This window comes from Typha angustifolia, chromosome 3 (genome assembly GCF_048772165.1).
Source record: "Typha angustifolia cultivar Huaian chromosome 3, ASM4877216v1, whole genome shotgun sequence".
Taxonomy (NCBI): domain Eukaryota; kingdom Viridiplantae; phylum Streptophyta; class Magnoliopsida; order Poales; family Typhaceae; genus Typha; species Typha angustifolia.
Window position 1 is genome coordinate 6,266,389 of NC_133241.1, and position 16,183 is coordinate 6,282,571.

At 43.1% G+C, this 16,183-nt stretch overlaps 3 protein-coding genes across 3 annotated transcripts; 1 reads left to right on the forward strand and 2 right to left on the reverse strand.

Annotated features, from left to right (window-relative positions):
• Nucleotides 1–3,730: 3,730 nt before the first annotated feature.
• On the reverse strand, nucleotides 3,731–4,703 carry LOC140758249 (uncharacterized). Its single transcript, XM_073094345.1, has 2 exons — nucleotides 4,485–4,703; nucleotides 3,731–4,378 (listed from the first exon to the last, which is right to left on the reverse strand). Exons 1-2 carry the CDS (start codon nucleotides 4,701–4,703, stop codon nucleotides 3,731–3,733), a joined length of 867 nt encoding a protein of 288 aa, XP_072950446.1.
• Nucleotides 4,704–7,395: 2,692 nt separating this feature from the next.
• Nucleotides 7,396–9,273, forward strand: LOC140758158 (pentatricopeptide repeat-containing protein At4g38010). The gene has a single exon (XM_073094235.1). The coding sequence runs from the start codon at nucleotides 7,493–7,495 to the stop codon at nucleotides 9,269–9,271; it is 1,779 nt and encodes a 592-aa protein (XP_072950336.1). The 5' UTR covers nucleotides 7,396–7,492; the 3' UTR covers nucleotides 9,272–9,273.
• Nucleotides 9,274–9,296: 23 nt separating this feature from the next.
• LOC140758159 (protein FLOWERING LOCUS T-like) lies at nucleotides 9,297–12,829 on the reverse strand. The gene is made up of 5 exons (XM_073094236.1): nucleotides 12,584–12,829; nucleotides 11,743–11,804; nucleotides 11,534–11,574; nucleotides 11,066–11,282; nucleotides 9,297–10,517 (listed from the first exon to the last, which is right to left on the reverse strand). The coding sequence occupies exons 1-5, from the start codon at nucleotides 12,773–12,775 to the stop codon at nucleotides 10,490–10,492; spliced, it is 540 nt and encodes a 179-aa protein (XP_072950337.1). The 5' UTR covers nucleotides 12,776–12,829; the 3' UTR covers nucleotides 9,297–10,489.
• Between the last annotated feature and the right edge of the window lie 3,354 nt (nucleotides 12,830–16,183).

The following is a 16,183-nucleotide window of genomic DNA, read 5'->3' on the forward strand; positions in this document are numbered from 1 at the left end:
CTCGCTGCCATCGAGCTCGAAGTCGAGGAAGTATTTGTCGGAGAGGTGGACACGACGGTGGACGACGTCCTTGAGAATGATGAGAGGAGGCGAGGAGACCAACGGGAAGGAGGAAGGGATTAGCTAATTTAGCTTAACTAATTTTTGGCTTGGCTCGGGCTCGATTCAACTTGACTTGAATAAGACTTGATAATAGGCTCAATTTAAGCTCGAGCTTGGCTCAGGCTCGATCTGGCTCAACTCGAGCTCGGCTTGAATTGAGTTGAGCTGAGTCTCTGAGCCTAAAATTGAGGCTCGAAATTAATTTCGAGCCATGCCTGAGCTGGAGCCAGCTTGCTCAAGCTCAGACTCAGCTCGTTTACACTCCTAGCAAGGCTTAAAACACCTGTCGAGCCTACTAGCAAGGCAACCTATACTTTCGAGGCATACTTGCAAGTGAAGAAGAGATTGGCTAGGTTCTAGGGTGCCAACTGTAGAGGCAGCATGGATCATCAAGCTTGATATGCAGGCTGTGCAAGAAAGGGTTGGAATTCTATTCAACAGCAGCTTCCAACAGAAAGTGTGCACCCGAGGTGCAACCGACAATGACCACAATCACTTCCACCCATTCCACCTACCAAGGAGGGACGGGTTTAGAAAGGTGTAAATCGCTCTAGCAATCGGCTCTCCTCATATGAGTCCATTAAATCCACATGCTAGCTTTGGTGGCATCCCTTAGAGGGAGAGAGAGAGAGAGAGGCTACAACGAAGGCCAGATCAGCATCCCTTTCCTTGAGTATGCGAGGAATTTTCCATGTCAGATCATACATGAGATCCGCAACAAGGAGGTATTCATGGAGAAGGGAGGCATGAAGCACTCTTTCTTGCCGGTTCCACGACACCGTGGAGGCCCATGATTTAGAAGCAATTTTTTTTTTGAAGTCAAGGAGCTGTTTCCAGCTTGGTATTGCTACGCTACCGACCCATTAGCTGCATCGGACTCAATGAGATTACAGAACTCTGGGAGGGCGTGTCCTATTCGGTTGATACAAACAGAATCGGAGGATACACTGGCCCTAGCCGTTGCCCAGTCAGCTACAGCATTACACTCTCTTCCTACGTGTACGAACTTAACTTCCAAACATTCCTCTCCTAGCCTAAGGCATTCATGCACCATGTTTCTAGTGCGACAAGGACTATTTTCCATGCTCTGCAGGCATTTTATGGCCTCCAGACAGTCCGACTCTATGACCACTCTCCATTCTCGGTAGGCCGCCCTCAAGCCCAGTCGGATCGCCCACGGTTCTGTTTCCAGCGCCGAGTTCCCCGGGCATGATTCCCACAATGCCTGAATAAGGTCACCATTTTTGTCCCGGAAGACTGCCGCTGCACCGCCTTGGCTCGCTCCTGCTAGCCACGCCCCATCAGTGTTAGCTTTTATCCACCCTTTCGGAGGTGGTTCCCACCTCTTACTGATTCTTCTTCCTTTCATCTGCCTTTCCTTACTGGTCTTCCTGTGCTCTTTGGCTAAAGCTACTGCAATTCTTACCACCACTCGCTCTGACGTCTTCTTCTCACCGAAAGCAACCGCATTCCTCTGTCTCCATATTGACCACAGGGTGCAAGCAATCATTCCTTTGATCTTCAAGTCTTCCTCCTTGTTCATATCCCATCCTCTCATTATCCAGTCCTAGTCCATCCAAGCGCTCTCAATCCCCTCGCTGTCGCTTAGTAGCTGCCACACCTCCAGGCTATATCTGCATGCAAATAATAGATGATCTGCCGTCTCTCGGAATAGCCCGCACATGACATATCTATCGTCGTTTCCAAGGTGGATATATTGAAGATAGGCTTTCGTTGGCAGCCTACCCCAGATTAGTTTCCAGCAGAATATTCTGATCCTCGGGGCCACCGGTAGCTGCCAAAAGATCTTCCACCCTTCCTATTGTTGCTCTTGCTTAGGCTGCATGGAGGAGTAGATAGCCTTTACATAAGGTATTCCCCTTGGGTGTGGCCACCAGATCCACCTATCCTCCATGGTGGCTGCACCCCTGAGAAAGGTAGATATCTCATAGGCCATGTTTGCACCCGCCTCCCTATAGAGTCTCTCCGAGGACCATTGATGATTGCCAATGATGTCCGCCACCATTAGTTTGTCCACCATTAGGGACTCGGCTATCTCCCTGGGTTGTCTCCTCCACGGGACCTCATGAGTCCAGGGGTCGTAGGCAGCTCTCGTGTTTCTGCCATTCCCCACCATCACCCGGCATCCCATCTTTAGTTGGTTGGCTATGCGAGTTAATACTTTCCACACCCAAGATGCATTAGAAGCGGCCTTAGTCTCCCACGGGTGCAGGCTTCCGTATTTAGCATGCATGAGATTAACCCAGGGCACCTGTTCCTTGTTGAGAACCTTGAAGACCAGCTTACCTAAATGTGCCGTTCTCGAATCTGTAAGCCTCCTAACCCCAAGTCCCTCTTGTCTCTTAGCAGTTGTGACCTGATCCCAGTTTATCAGGTGCAGTCCGCGGCCGGTGCTATTTTCCCAAAGGAAGGCGCAAGCTTTTTTGTTCATCTCCTCCAGAACTGTGTTCGGCAGCTAGGTACTGCCCATCTAGTATGTTGATATCGCCATTAACGTTGCATTTATCACGGTTAGCTTGCCTACTTGGGAGAGAAGTTTCCTTTTCCAGCCTGCTAGTCTCCTGTCGATGCGTTCCGCCATGGTTTGGTGCTCCTTTACCTTCACCCTCTTACTCGAGATTAGTACTCCGAGGTATTTGAACGGCATGGTAGCCACCTTCAACCCAAGCTTATCGTTGAGTTGTTTGCTGGCATCCACTCCGACCCTCCTTGGCAGGTACATCTCTGACTTGCCAAAGTTAACTCTTTGGTTGGTGATCTTCCCATATTGGTTTAGGCTTTCCAGAATGCACTGAGCGTTATCAACAGCAGCCTTGGTCATCAGGAGCAGATCATCTGCGTACAGCAGGTGCGACAGTTGGACATCTCCCACCCTGTATCCCTGCAGCTGCCCTTTGTCCACTTTCTCGTTTAGCATCCTCGATAGAATTTGGGTGACTATTATGAAGAGGTAGGGAGACAGTGGATCCCCTTGCCGAAGTCCACTATGCGGTGTAATCCAGTTTGATGGGTTCCTGTTGATGAGCAGTGCAAAGCGAGGAGACGAGATGCACGCATACACCCACTTGCACCATGCCGGCGGAAAACCCATCCGCTGGAGTGAGCCTACAACCGCCGACCACCTGACTCGATCGTACGCCTTTTCCATGTCCATCTTGATCATCATGGTCGCCTGCCCACCTTTTTCCGACTCCATGGAGTGAGCCACCTCTTGCGCCGCTAAGGTATTATCGGCGATGCTTCTCCCAGCGACAAACACCGCTTGTTCTGGACCTATGAGTTTGGGAAGCACTGGTTTAAGTCGGCTGACCATTACCTTGGCAATGATCTTATACACCACATTGCACAGAGCAATGGGTCTATAGTCTGCCACCATGGTAGGGTGCTCCTTCTTTGGTATTAGTGTTACGAAGGTTTCACCCTAGGATCTTGGCATGGTCGAAGAAGTAAAGAAATGGTTGATGGCTTTGCATAGGCTATCCCCTATGGTGTCCCAATACTTGATGTATACTTCCGCCTGCATCCCGTCCGGGCCAGGCGCCTTGCCCCTCGATAGTTTCCATACTGCTTCTTTGATCTCCTCCGGCGTGATAGGCCTAACCAGCATTTATACTTCTGCGGTTGAGATACTTGGTAGCGTGGGCCACTCTTGTCTAGTGTGGCTATGCTCTTCCTCTGTGCCCCAGAGCCCTTGGTAGAAGGCAGTGAAAGCTTGACAAACTTCTACCGGGTCCTGCATCCATCTTTCACCCTCGCCCGTTATTCCAGGAATCTGATTGCGCTGTCTTCTAGTGGTTGCAGATATGTGGAAAAACTTGGTGTTACGATCCCCTTCGGTCGCCCACCTGAGGCGAGATCTCTGTAACCACTTGATGTTTAGCTGCCGGTTGAGAGCAGCTTGTCGGTTGTAAGCGCTTCTCAGCATCTGTAGTCCATCCTCTGTCAGTTGCCCATTAGCGTCTAGATCTTCTAGGTCCGCCAGCTGAGCGTTGGTATCCTTCAGTCTTCGTTCAACACTCCCTATTGCCGTACGGCTCCACTCCCGCAGGCTTCGCCTCATATCACAGATGTGGTGCATGAAGGCTTGCATAGGATTGCCCCCGGCCCGACTCTTCCAAGTGTCTTCAACGATCTTATGACATTTCTCGTACTCCATCCAGTAGAGTTCAAACCTGAATGACCTTCTCACTTTTGCTTTGGTTAGCGACACATTGAGGAGGAGCGATGCGTGGTCCGAGGCAGCTCTATCCAAGTGCTGAACATTGCATGTCGGGTTAGCACTTAACCACTCCGTGTTCCCTAGTGCTCTGTCAAGGTGAATCCACATGCGACCTTCGCCCGTTGCACCAGGTGTAGGGTACTCCTTCATACTCCAAGTCGCACAACCCCGCGTCGTCGACGAACTTCGCAAATGCTTTGCACTTAGGCCCTAGTTCCACACCTCCACTGCATCTCTCTTGTGGAGAAAGAAAAGCATTGAAGTCTCCTGTCAATATCCACGGCGTATCTATCGTAGCCATGGATAATAGCTCCTCCCACAGCTCCTTCTGTGCGTCGAGGTGGTTGCTGGCATATACCATTGACCAGATCCATGTTTGCCCGGTCTGTAGGGTGACGGTGAGATGCGCCGCGTATCTAGATATTGCAGCCACATCAACCCACCCGATTTCCTTCTTCCAGAGAACCAGGATCCCTCCTGATCTGCCCTGGGCTGGGATGGCAAATCAAGCCCAACAGCGGCCTAGCGACCTTGTCACTTGCTCGGCTTCATCCCAGCTTGTATGCGTCTCCAACAGGGCTAGCATATCCATCTTTAGCTCTTTTATCATAACTCTACATCTGTCCAGTGGCTCCTTCTTTCAGGCACCTCTGCAGTTCCACACTACGGCTTTGATCATTTTATAACTGATAGCTAGCGGAGAGGACGGCCTGTCATTGGTTCCGTCCTCTCTTGGAGGCTGGCATATCCTTGCTACCTCCAGTGAGGTCTTCTCTTGGACATTCCAAGTCCATATCTTCATTTTCAGGTGTGGCAGTTCCATTGTACTCCACCATAGCCAACTGCATCATCTCCTCTTCCCCTTTCTTGGCCTTCTTCTCATCCCGCTTTGCCTGGAGAAGTATTCGCTTGATCTTGTCTGCCGTTTCCCCGTGCTTGTCCGGCGGGTTCTTCTCCTGAGCTGAGGTGGGTACATGGCCAACTGTGGCTATCCCCTCATGTGTGATGTGCGCAGGGTAGGCTCCGGTGGTCCCTCGCATGTCATCTTGTCGTCTTAATGTTTTGACGTACGCAGACCGGTTAACACGCTGGTTACCGGTACCCAACAGCACTGTTATCCCTTGTATCACGGCATGTCTCGTGAGCGTGGGATCTCCTCTCGACGTCTTTTGGTTGGCCACCTCCTTCTGCCCAGTCTCGTCATGCATTAATTGCTCTCCCATTGTGTCACCATCTCGCACCGCCATCCGCGCTTCCTCCTGCCTCCCTTCGTTGGGTTGCCACTTGAGCACCGGCCCCTCATCCTGCTCTCCTATTATCTTTCCCCAAGCTTGATAGGCTTTTGTTTCGAGGTGGATTGCCTAGCCACCCACTCTCCATAGTTTCCTTCCGTAGCCTCCTTTCTATTCTCGCCCTGCACTCCTTTTGCATAGGGATGGGACGTATGACGTAGGTTAGTATTTTCCATGTTACTGCTTCCATCTGCTCTCCTGAACTCCGTTCTCAGCTGATGATCTTTGCCACTTTGGCCATAGATCTTCTTTTTGTCCTTTACCTTTTGGCCCTTCTGTTTAAGCTCCCAGTCCGACATGTTGGACGTCCTTCCATCCTCCATTAAGACTGTCCCTTTTCCTTTCCAAGCCCCTGTATTGCTTCGGTTGGGCGCGCTAGCTCCCTGGCCTCCCTTTGTAGCCTGCCTCCTAGGCTTCCTTTGGACCGTACACCATGGCCCGTAGTACGAGGTATCTTCCTCCGCTGGCGGGATAGGGTTTGTCCCTTGGGGAGCACCCTCCCCTCCACCATCCTTGACCTCCGGCGGCTCCTCCTCGGCATCTTTGGGCGTGTAGTCACAAGCTTCCACCTTGTGACCTATCCTGCCGCACTTGAAGCAGAATTTAGGGATGCTTTCGTACATAACTCTTTGGTCTACTTGCTCTTCTTTTGGCCCTAGCCAGACTGCCGTTTTCAGTGGCTTGCTTAGGTCCACTTCTATGCACACCCGGGCGAATATGCTTCTGGTGTGATCTAAGGTGGTCTCATCCACTCTCAGTGGCCTGCCAAAGAATGCTGCTACAAGAATCAACGCTTCAAGTTCCCAGTATTCCTGTGGTAAGTTATGCAGTTGTATCCACACCGGAGCAGTAGTGAAAGCTTCCGGAGAAGGCCTGAAATTGTTGCGCCATGGTATCAGGTTGACAACCTGTCCTTGGATAGTCCACAGCCCGTTCGTCAGAACATGGTTAAGGTCATCCTCATTCTTGAACCTGAAAACATAGTATCCATCAGCCATGTCCGCAATCGAAAAACCATCTATTCCGACCCATAGCCTGGCTAACATTCAGTCGAAACAGCGGTATGCCTTTCCCTAGGAATCTTCCAAACAGTGAGAGTTTCCATCTTGCACGACATTTCTCAAGTATTTCAGGGTCTATCACCACACTGTCCACCAACTGGTTCCTCAGTTTTCCTAGAATCTCCGCCGGAATGCTTCCTGTGCGTGTTGCGGCTCTCTTGCTGCCAGCCGCTACCGAGGCCCAAGTCCTTTCAGGTCTCTTTTGTTGATCCTTTCCTCTGTCCAGCTCCGCCTGCTCCGGCTCCGACGCCTTCGAGGAGGACGCCTTTCTTTGGTGTACGTCTTCCCCTCCCGTCTTCACTAGTGGCGGCTCCATCGTCGTCCCCGGGGGATTTTTCCTTTCAGATACTGCTCTTCTTTACAACCTTCGAAACATTTTTTTTTTAAGCGAATACTTCTCAGATCAATGACCGTTTGGTAGAAAGCCCTCCATATTCACGACACATCTTGCTTTGCCGCTGGAGACCAAGGCCCAAGGGTGGAGGTGGCCGCACTTGGCCTACATGATCCAAATCTCCAAGGAGCTACCCTGCCTAGCAGCGGACATAACGACACATTTGAATAGGTGGAGAGGATTAATAGATATTAGGAATTTAATCATGATGTTCTCAAGTAAACAAAAAGTTTTTAACATGGTTGATTTGATATATTTAGTTTTCCAAAACTTCGGTTAATATTTATGTTATCCAAACTTCAGTCAAATATAGCATACACTCCTGTGAACTCCGAAACTTTACTAACCCATTTCGTCAAACAGTTCGTACTGCTCTTCTTGTGCACGTTTAGCTTCTTTCTACATGCTGAGTGTAGCTTCCACCCATCATCACTTTAAGTCAGCAATTCTAACCCTACTCAATGAGCGCATAAGCATCAACTCCTTCAATCAAATCCATGCTTTGCTTCTCACCTCCGGCATCACGCAAGACTACTTTGTGCTGATCAATTTCGTCAAATACTTAGCCACGCTCTCCCACCCCTCCTTTGCGTACAAATCTCTCCACCAAATCCACCACCACTATCCAAATGCCTTCCCCTTCAATTCTTTGATCTCTGAATACGCCCGAAGCAAGAAACCAAGATGGGCTTTCGCTGTCTACAACCATATGTTTTGCGATAACATTCGTCCTGATAAGTACACTTATCCAATAGTTCTCAAATCTTGCGTCAAATTTTTAGGCTTTAATGAAGGTAGACAGCTTCATGGTGTCTCCATTAAGATAGGTTTTGCTTGCCGCCTCTATGTTCAGAATGCTCTTGTTCATCTGTATGGAATTTGCGGCAGGTACTCGGATGCGGGTAGCATGTTTGATGAAATGGGTGCAAGAGATGTTGTGTCATGGACTGGGTTGATATCGGCTTATGTTAAAGGTGGAATGTTCAGCAAGGCATTGGAATTGTTTGGTTTGATGGATGTGGAACCAAACATGGCAACTTTGGTTAATGTTCTTGTCACATGTGGGAGATTAGGGAATTTGGGTATGGGTAAGGGAATTCATTGCATGATTTTTAAGCGTGAAGCTGAGGTGGCCGTGATTGTCTGCAATGCACTTTTGGATATGTATGCAAAGTGTGAATGTCTGGATGACGCAAAGAAGGTTTTTGAAGAGCTTCACGAGAAGGATGTTGTTTCGTGGACTAGTATGATTAGTGGGTTGGTGCAATGCAAGAAACCAAATGATGCTATAGAGGTATTTTATGCAATGCAAGCTACAGGGATGGAGCCTGACAAGGTAACTCTATCTAGTGTTCTGTCAGCTTGTGCGAGCTTGGGAGCATTAGATTCAGGGAGATGGGTCCATGAGTACATCGACCGTAAAGGCATTGAGTGGGATGTACATATAGGGACTTCAATGGTTGACATGTATGGAAAATGTGGGTGCTTGGATGCTGCTATGCTTATCTTCCGTAAGATGCCTCACAAGAATGTTTCTTCATGGAATGCACTACTTGGTGGACTAGCAATACATGGTTATGGTAAAGAAGCCCTTGTGTACTTTGGTCAGATGGTTCATGTTGGTATTACGCCTAATGAGGTTACATTTATTGCTATCCTTAGTGCATGTTGTCACTCTGGCCTAGTCGAAGAAGGCCGTTATCTTTTTGACTACATGACCAAGTTCTATAATCTCACACCATGGATAGAGCATTATGGTTGCATGGTTGATCTTCTTGGCAGAGCTGGGCTATTAGTAGAAGCCTATGAACTCATCAGAGTCATGCCAATGGCAGCTGACATGCTTATATGGGGTGCTATGCTTAGTGCATGCAAGGCTCATGGGAATGTGGATCTCTCCCAGCAGATCATAGGCCATCTTCTTGAGCTGAAGCCAATTGATAGTGGAGTTTATGTGCTCCTCTCCAACATATATGCTACGAATGATAGGTGGGGAGATGTCACAGCACTGAGGAAGTTGATGAGGAAGAAGGGTGTAAAGAAGGAACCAGGGTCCAGTGTCATAGAGGTGAATGGCAAGACTCATGAGTTCTTAGTTGGAGACTATGATCATCCCCAAAAGGAAGAGATTTTTCTGGTGCTAGGCGTACTAGCAAAGCAAGTTCCTCTTGATGGGCTCTAACGAGATCCAATCCACTATCCCTTGGGGAGTTACAATCAGGCTGCTGTATACACTCCTAATATGGTTCACATAATCAATTCTTGACACACTTTATCATCGGTAGAACAAAACTAGGCTGAGGTAATATTTTGACTATTAAGTTTTCAAGGGCAGCTGTTATTATAACAAAATTCTACTTTTTCCATAAAAGATAGCAACACAAGCAGCAAAGAAGTTGAGAAACTGGAAATGTCCCATCACAACTGAGATCTTGGTGAAAAGTTTGAAACATAATGGAATACTGCTGCAGCTGATTAGCTATTTGATGATTTCATCTTTTTGTGGACCATTACACTTGCTATACTTGGCTATATATTAGGAAATATTTCTTCTGATGATCGTCCAAATAATTACCTTGTAGAAATCTGACAAGTGGAAATTTTTGCTTCTCAATGTATTTGACAATCATATTTCATGACTTCATCGACAGCTCTGTGACAAGTTTTTCCTAGGGAGAGCAAGATTAGGCTATATATATACTTCTGATTGCATTTTGCATCTTGCGTACTTCTGATTGCATCTGTCTGGTTCATGTTTACTTTTTCTCAGTTGTCCAACTTCAAGGTTCCAATTGTGCTGTTTTTCCTAATGTCATTAGAAGTTCTGAATTTGCATAAGTACAAGTTACATTACATAATATTATCAGAACGTCTTCATATTTGTTCTCATATGGTTTCTTACTTTCTAATTACACTTTCCTCATTTCTTTGATGTGAGAGTTGACTACAGTTATATTTATATGTATCATACATTACTAGCCTGTTTGATCTGGATTAATTTTCATTGCTTTCACATTCTCAAACATATGATCAGAATCTAGTTGAAACAGTTAACATGATGCCAACCCATGCTCAAGGCAATCTTGATCTTTATTTCTGAAAGCAATCCCTCACATCACAAGTTTAATTGGCATATGTGAAGGAAGGAACCAACAACATTTTATCTTTCACTTAGTTGAGAAGCAAATGTGCACTTGCAAACTCACTTCAGATAAACAGAAGAAACTTGTACATGCAGAAAATGAAATTAGAGAAACTGCTTCTTATAAACATTTCTTGTTTGTTGCATGACAAGTGATCCTGAAATTGGAGTCTATGCCATGCCACGTATTTCAGTCATCCCATATAACTGTTACCAACCTCTAGAAGACTAGATCTTTAGTCATGCTGTGAGCAGTCATCAAGTCCATCCGTTGGCAGCTTGGTACCTTTCATGCAACAAACATTTTCTTCAGACATTATGTAAAGTTTGTTTGTAACTTGTATATTTAACAAATTTCATGTATATGTATGAGGGAAAGCATTATTCGCTTCATTCTAGTTTCTGCAATAAAAAAAGTTGAGATTTACATGAATATATTTATCTGTAAGTTCATTTTTCACTGTTAACATCTTTACAGAAGATTTCTCAAAATCCATTACTAGTCACTTAATCATATTTAGAATTTAGTTTGCTGTGAGGAAGCATGAAACCTAGGACATAAGTACAAGTAATGGCTTGTAGACAATGGGCTTTTGTAGCATCTTGAATCATGATCGGAGAACTACAAAAGTCCTAAATGATTAATGTATCTTAAGATTCAAGATTCTTAACATAAGTTGTATAAGATTGATTATGACCAAAGTTATCTGAGCACCTGGTATTTACTAATGTTCAGTCTGATGCATTTGACTATGCATATGTTTTGTTACTGCATTACTGCCTCTTGCTCTATGGAGGAAAAACATGAATAGTTTCAATTATTGTCTAACATACCTTCTACCTCCACAACCATTCTCCCTCTGGCAGTTGAAGTAGACAGCAGCGACAGGTGAGCCGAGGTTGTAAAGTGCTGCAAAATCCCTTGTGTTGAAGTTTGGTCTCCATCCGGGTGCATAAATGGTCTGTCGTATGGACTGGCGAAACAGCACGAACACAAAACGATGAATTCCAGCCGTTGGTTTTGGACTCTCATAGCAGACAATTTCATTTCCTGAACCAGATGATCAAAATGAAACACAATAAAGAAGAAGAGACCTTATTTCATACATGGGTATGTGTTTAAACTTTAAAAGTTTTGAACTTGTTGAACATACTACTGAGCATTGTTTTCATAATTGAAAATTTGTTTAACATATTAACATGTTCTTTGTTATTTTAAAAAAAGAAAGGATTTTTTTTTTTGTACAGATTAACAAATTTCAATGAATAAAAAGGTGGCCATAATGAAACAGGATCTCTCACCAAAAGTGGCATTAGTTGTTTCTGGAATGTCTGTCACCAACCTATATGACATTGAAAATTGATTAGTTATTCTCTGATATAATTCTCTTTGCAGGAGTGAGCAACCTTTCGAGTAATAAAAGGAAAGAAACATTAGGAATGTTCATTAAGTCGCATAATAAAGAGGTGGCTGTTCTCTTTTTAGATTTGACAAGAAAGTTAAAGCTTACCAATGAAGGTACTCCCTTTTGGTTGGATTGCTTGGGCTTGGTGCGTCAGGGTCCACCATTACCTGGTGAGAAGATAATCATGCTACTGTTCTTAGCAATTCTTGAGCTTTAGACTGATAGATGATATTGCCATGGGTCATAGAATATGTTGTAAAGGCTCTTGCAGAGCCATGTCATCCTACAAAGTTGAACCTATTTCCTTTCTGGAAAGAGATACTAAAGGCTATATGTACAGGAGTTACAGAAAGAGTCACCAATTAGTTGTGTGCTGTTCTCAGATGAATAATGCTACTTTTAGGATAGTTATCTAATTTTCAGTACATATGTTAAGAGGGTGAACAAAGAGTTTGCTGATGGGGAAAATTTCTTCTTTTTTTCATTCCATTTTTTTTTCAATTGGATTTATCATTATAATCAACAGGGAGCCCACAAGGTTTGGAAATAAATGCACCTTTTTGATATGCAATATGTTCATCATCTGGACCTGATGCTGTGCCTGCTCTTTTGATAGCAAAAGAAGATTAAACTTTTCAATTAAATACATGATGCAAGTGCTCAAAAAATAGAAGGTCAAAGGGTCTTAATTGAAATAAAGCCAAAAGGTATGTGTAGGGACTCCAAAATTAGTAGTCTAAGATTCTATTTTTCATGCCAGTAGTTCTGAGTGGAGAAACAACTTTAGTTACATTTGTATTGAATTGGAGACTTAGCCTAGTTAGCACTTGGCATTGATGAAAGGTTTAGCTAGACTGGCCAAATTTATATTTCTTATAAAGTGTTATAACTCGCATACTACTCTAAACGTTTAAGCTGTTTGAGAACCAAAGTAATTAACACTTACAAGAGTGTAAAGGGTCCTCATGTCCCTCCCTCCAATCTCAATCCTCGGCTCATTTGCGACCTGCGAGGGCTTGAGCTCGGACCCGTTTGTCAGATCCTTATTATTGTATAGAACCCTCATTGACGCAGACTTTGCAAAAGCATCCAAGACATCGCCGACGACTTGCCCGACGACGAGAGGATCCCTCGACATGCTCACCAATAGAAACACTTCTAGTAGATAGCCAAAGAAACTACAATGTGGACTTAGGTGTGAGCTTTGGATGAAAATGATAGAAGGCAGGACCCTTCTATATATAGACACCAGACACACATAGCTAAGTCATCAAAAAGAACACCGTGAGTAAGTTCTCCCAAGGATTGGGAATCTTAACTTTTTTTCCTCTTCTCATGTGTATAGAAAGATTTTGGTAGCTATCACACACTTAAGAAATTTGTGTGAAGGCTCTCTCCACTCCTTGGGCCTCCACAAGGGATAGTGGGCATTGGCCATTAATTCCACCAATGGTGAATAAAATCTAATGTAACATGCCACATATTCTCTAAATCTACAAACCATTGAATGAATGATACGTATAGCAGCCACTTTTTGACCCAGTGATGATGCCTCACAAGTCTTATGAGCACGAGGGCCTGCCCATTAAATTACCAGAGTTTTTAGCTCATGGGGGCAAGCAACCACAACTACAATGGCTTTTTGAGCCTATTAGATTCTCTCTTTCTTTTAGGGGCCGCCCTTGTTTGATTAGGAGTTATCAAAGTTTCCTCGGTGACATTATGTTAGATAGCGAACCAATAATATATATATATATATATATACAACGAGCTCAAATTAATTCGTTTCTTTTTAAAGAAAATCTCAAATTCGACAGCGAATTAGATGTCTCAACCACTGGAATACGAGGATAAACTTATAATAAGCTGTTTGTTGATCCCTTTGGCTTGTCTTCCAACCATTTGGACTAAGAAGGTGGAGTTAGAAAAGAGATTTGAATTAATATGTGATTCCTGAGGACACGTGTATGGAGTTGTTAGTTTTCTTTCATTCATTCGAGATACAACTATCTTTGTCTCCTTTGAATGATGCATAAATTGTTCTTAGTCTAGCATAGATTGTTTGAAGATGACATTTGTTAAAACCCACTTCCTCTTCTGTGTGTGTTTCTCTGCCTCTGTGTGTGTGTGTGTATATATACATATATATATATGTGTGTGTGTGTGTGTGTGTGTGTTTATTTTTTTTTCTTTTTCCCAACTTTTTGGAACTTCTTCTTTGGTCCTTTTAATTAACTCAAATTGCTTTCGGTGGTGGAGGTAAAAATTCCTCCACCTGTTACTACTAGAAGAGTGCATGTGAATCAAATGTCAAATACTTGATGTTGGGTAGCTTTATATCCAACCAAATATAATATTGTGATGTGATAAGCTTGGGATGCAGCAAACTAACCTAAATAAAGCTTAATGGCAAGCATATTTTTTTTTTTAAGAAAAGAAATAATTTTTATAAATTAATTGTCTCGATTACGTAGCGCGCTCCACTGACATTGAAGATCGACCAAAATCTCCTCCAACATCTCTCTCTAAATCTTAAACCCTAAATTCTAAACTTTTTCTCGTGTATTGGCAAATTAGTCTGATTAGCTTCTCGGTATACATGTACACCGGTGACGGATACATATAATGACAAATAGGAGGATTAAATATGAGGATTTATCATCTTGTTAAGCAACTCCTTTTTCACATCTTCAAATCAAGAATTCTCCAACAAAAGCTCCTTTCTGCTCAAATTCACATTTCTGCCTCCTGAGAACACTTCCAAGCTTTTAATCTAGTGATCATATGAGAGTTTTAGCTTCTAATAACTCGCTTTCTTTCCTGCATTGTACTAGCTATGTACTGACAGTGTTGTGCCAATGATGTTAACTTATAATTGATGGCACTGAAAAGGAAGTGATGTTAAAAGTTTGGATCTCCTGTTAAAAGAAAAGAGAAAAAAAATCCAAATACATTTACTGGATGGTTGGATTTGCCACTTAATTAATAGCCATTGGCCTTCATTCTTCTGGTTCCTGTCCCTCTCTGGACTACTTTGGAAAGCCATTGGATTCTCCTGCCAGAATTTTATTGAGATTTGCTCATATGCATGGCTAGAACTAAATATACAACATAATAACCCTTTCTAGAATCATTCCTACCAAAAGTTAGCAAATATATTCTCAAATTGAATGTGATCACTAATACCAAATATTTGGATACCTCCATCATCATCATTATATACTTGCCCTCAACCTAAGGCCTAATTACAAAAGAAATTTGCTGTTTTTTTAACAACAATTGATGATGCCATAGATTTAGTTGTGCAAATTTAAGTTGAACATTCTTTGATATAGGAACAATGTAGTGCTTGAGGACCAACTGAGCACTAGAGCTTTTTATCATATGGAATATAATTTGTTATGAAAAAATAGAGATGTAGTATGTTTAGATAAACAGCAAAGGAGAGTAGAGTGAAAGAAACTTCATGTCAAGAGAGAGGAGGCAAAGATGAAAACAAAAGAAAGGTTTATTCAACTCTAATATTGGTAAGTTACATCAAACAACATAGTTTTTTTTTTTAATGATTAAAAAATAATTTTTTATTGAAAAAAAATGGCTAAGAGGGCATATGAGATGAGATGTGAAAGATGTTACATGGGTGCAAAGTAAAGGAGAGGAATCTACCAATTGCTTTATGGATATGGATATTGGTTGAGAATAAAGTGGTTCATCACATGGGCATGGCATAGGTGGAGAAATTAGAGTCATAGAAAGATGTAAAGATTGAGGAATGATTATAATGGAGTGACATCATTTTGTTTGTGTTTTTTTATGAGGGAAAGTTTCAAACAACACCCTAGTAATTTTGTGATTGTCATTTCACTCTTGAGCTATTTATAATTAGATCCCCCTATTTTACACGACGACAATATTAGTTATATAAGTCATAAAATGCGAACATCATAGACTTGTTTATTAAACCGGTTATATGAGTTATAAAATAGATTATCAGATTACACGAGCTTTTGTATGAGTTATTCGAATTATAATCGTTGTGATATTGGAAATCAGATTGGTGGGTCATAAACAGATTATCATGTTACACAAGTTTTTATATGAGTTATTTGAAGGATAAATAAATTATTCAGATTATAATCTAGTTATGATATCATAAATGAGTTATCGGATTATAAAACAAGTTGGCGGGTCATTAATGGGTTGAGATAAAAACACAAGCACGACCATTTTGAACCACCCAACCCAATTATACTAAAACCCAAAACTCATTTAAAGTATTCAGAATTCAGCTAGTCAGATAAAAAATTGTTACCCTTTATTTCAAGAGTTTGCATATGATACTCAATTGTTATTTTGACTATCAGCCTGTAACCCTGAACTATGTATAGTTCATTAAACTCCATGAATAAAACATAGAATTACCACAAAACACCTTTAAACTAACCCCACACTGACCAGCCCTATACAAATATTGTGGTTTTAATATGTGCTAATGCTGCATATATTGCTTTTCTCTCAAGTCAACTACCCAAGTATAGAATCCCAA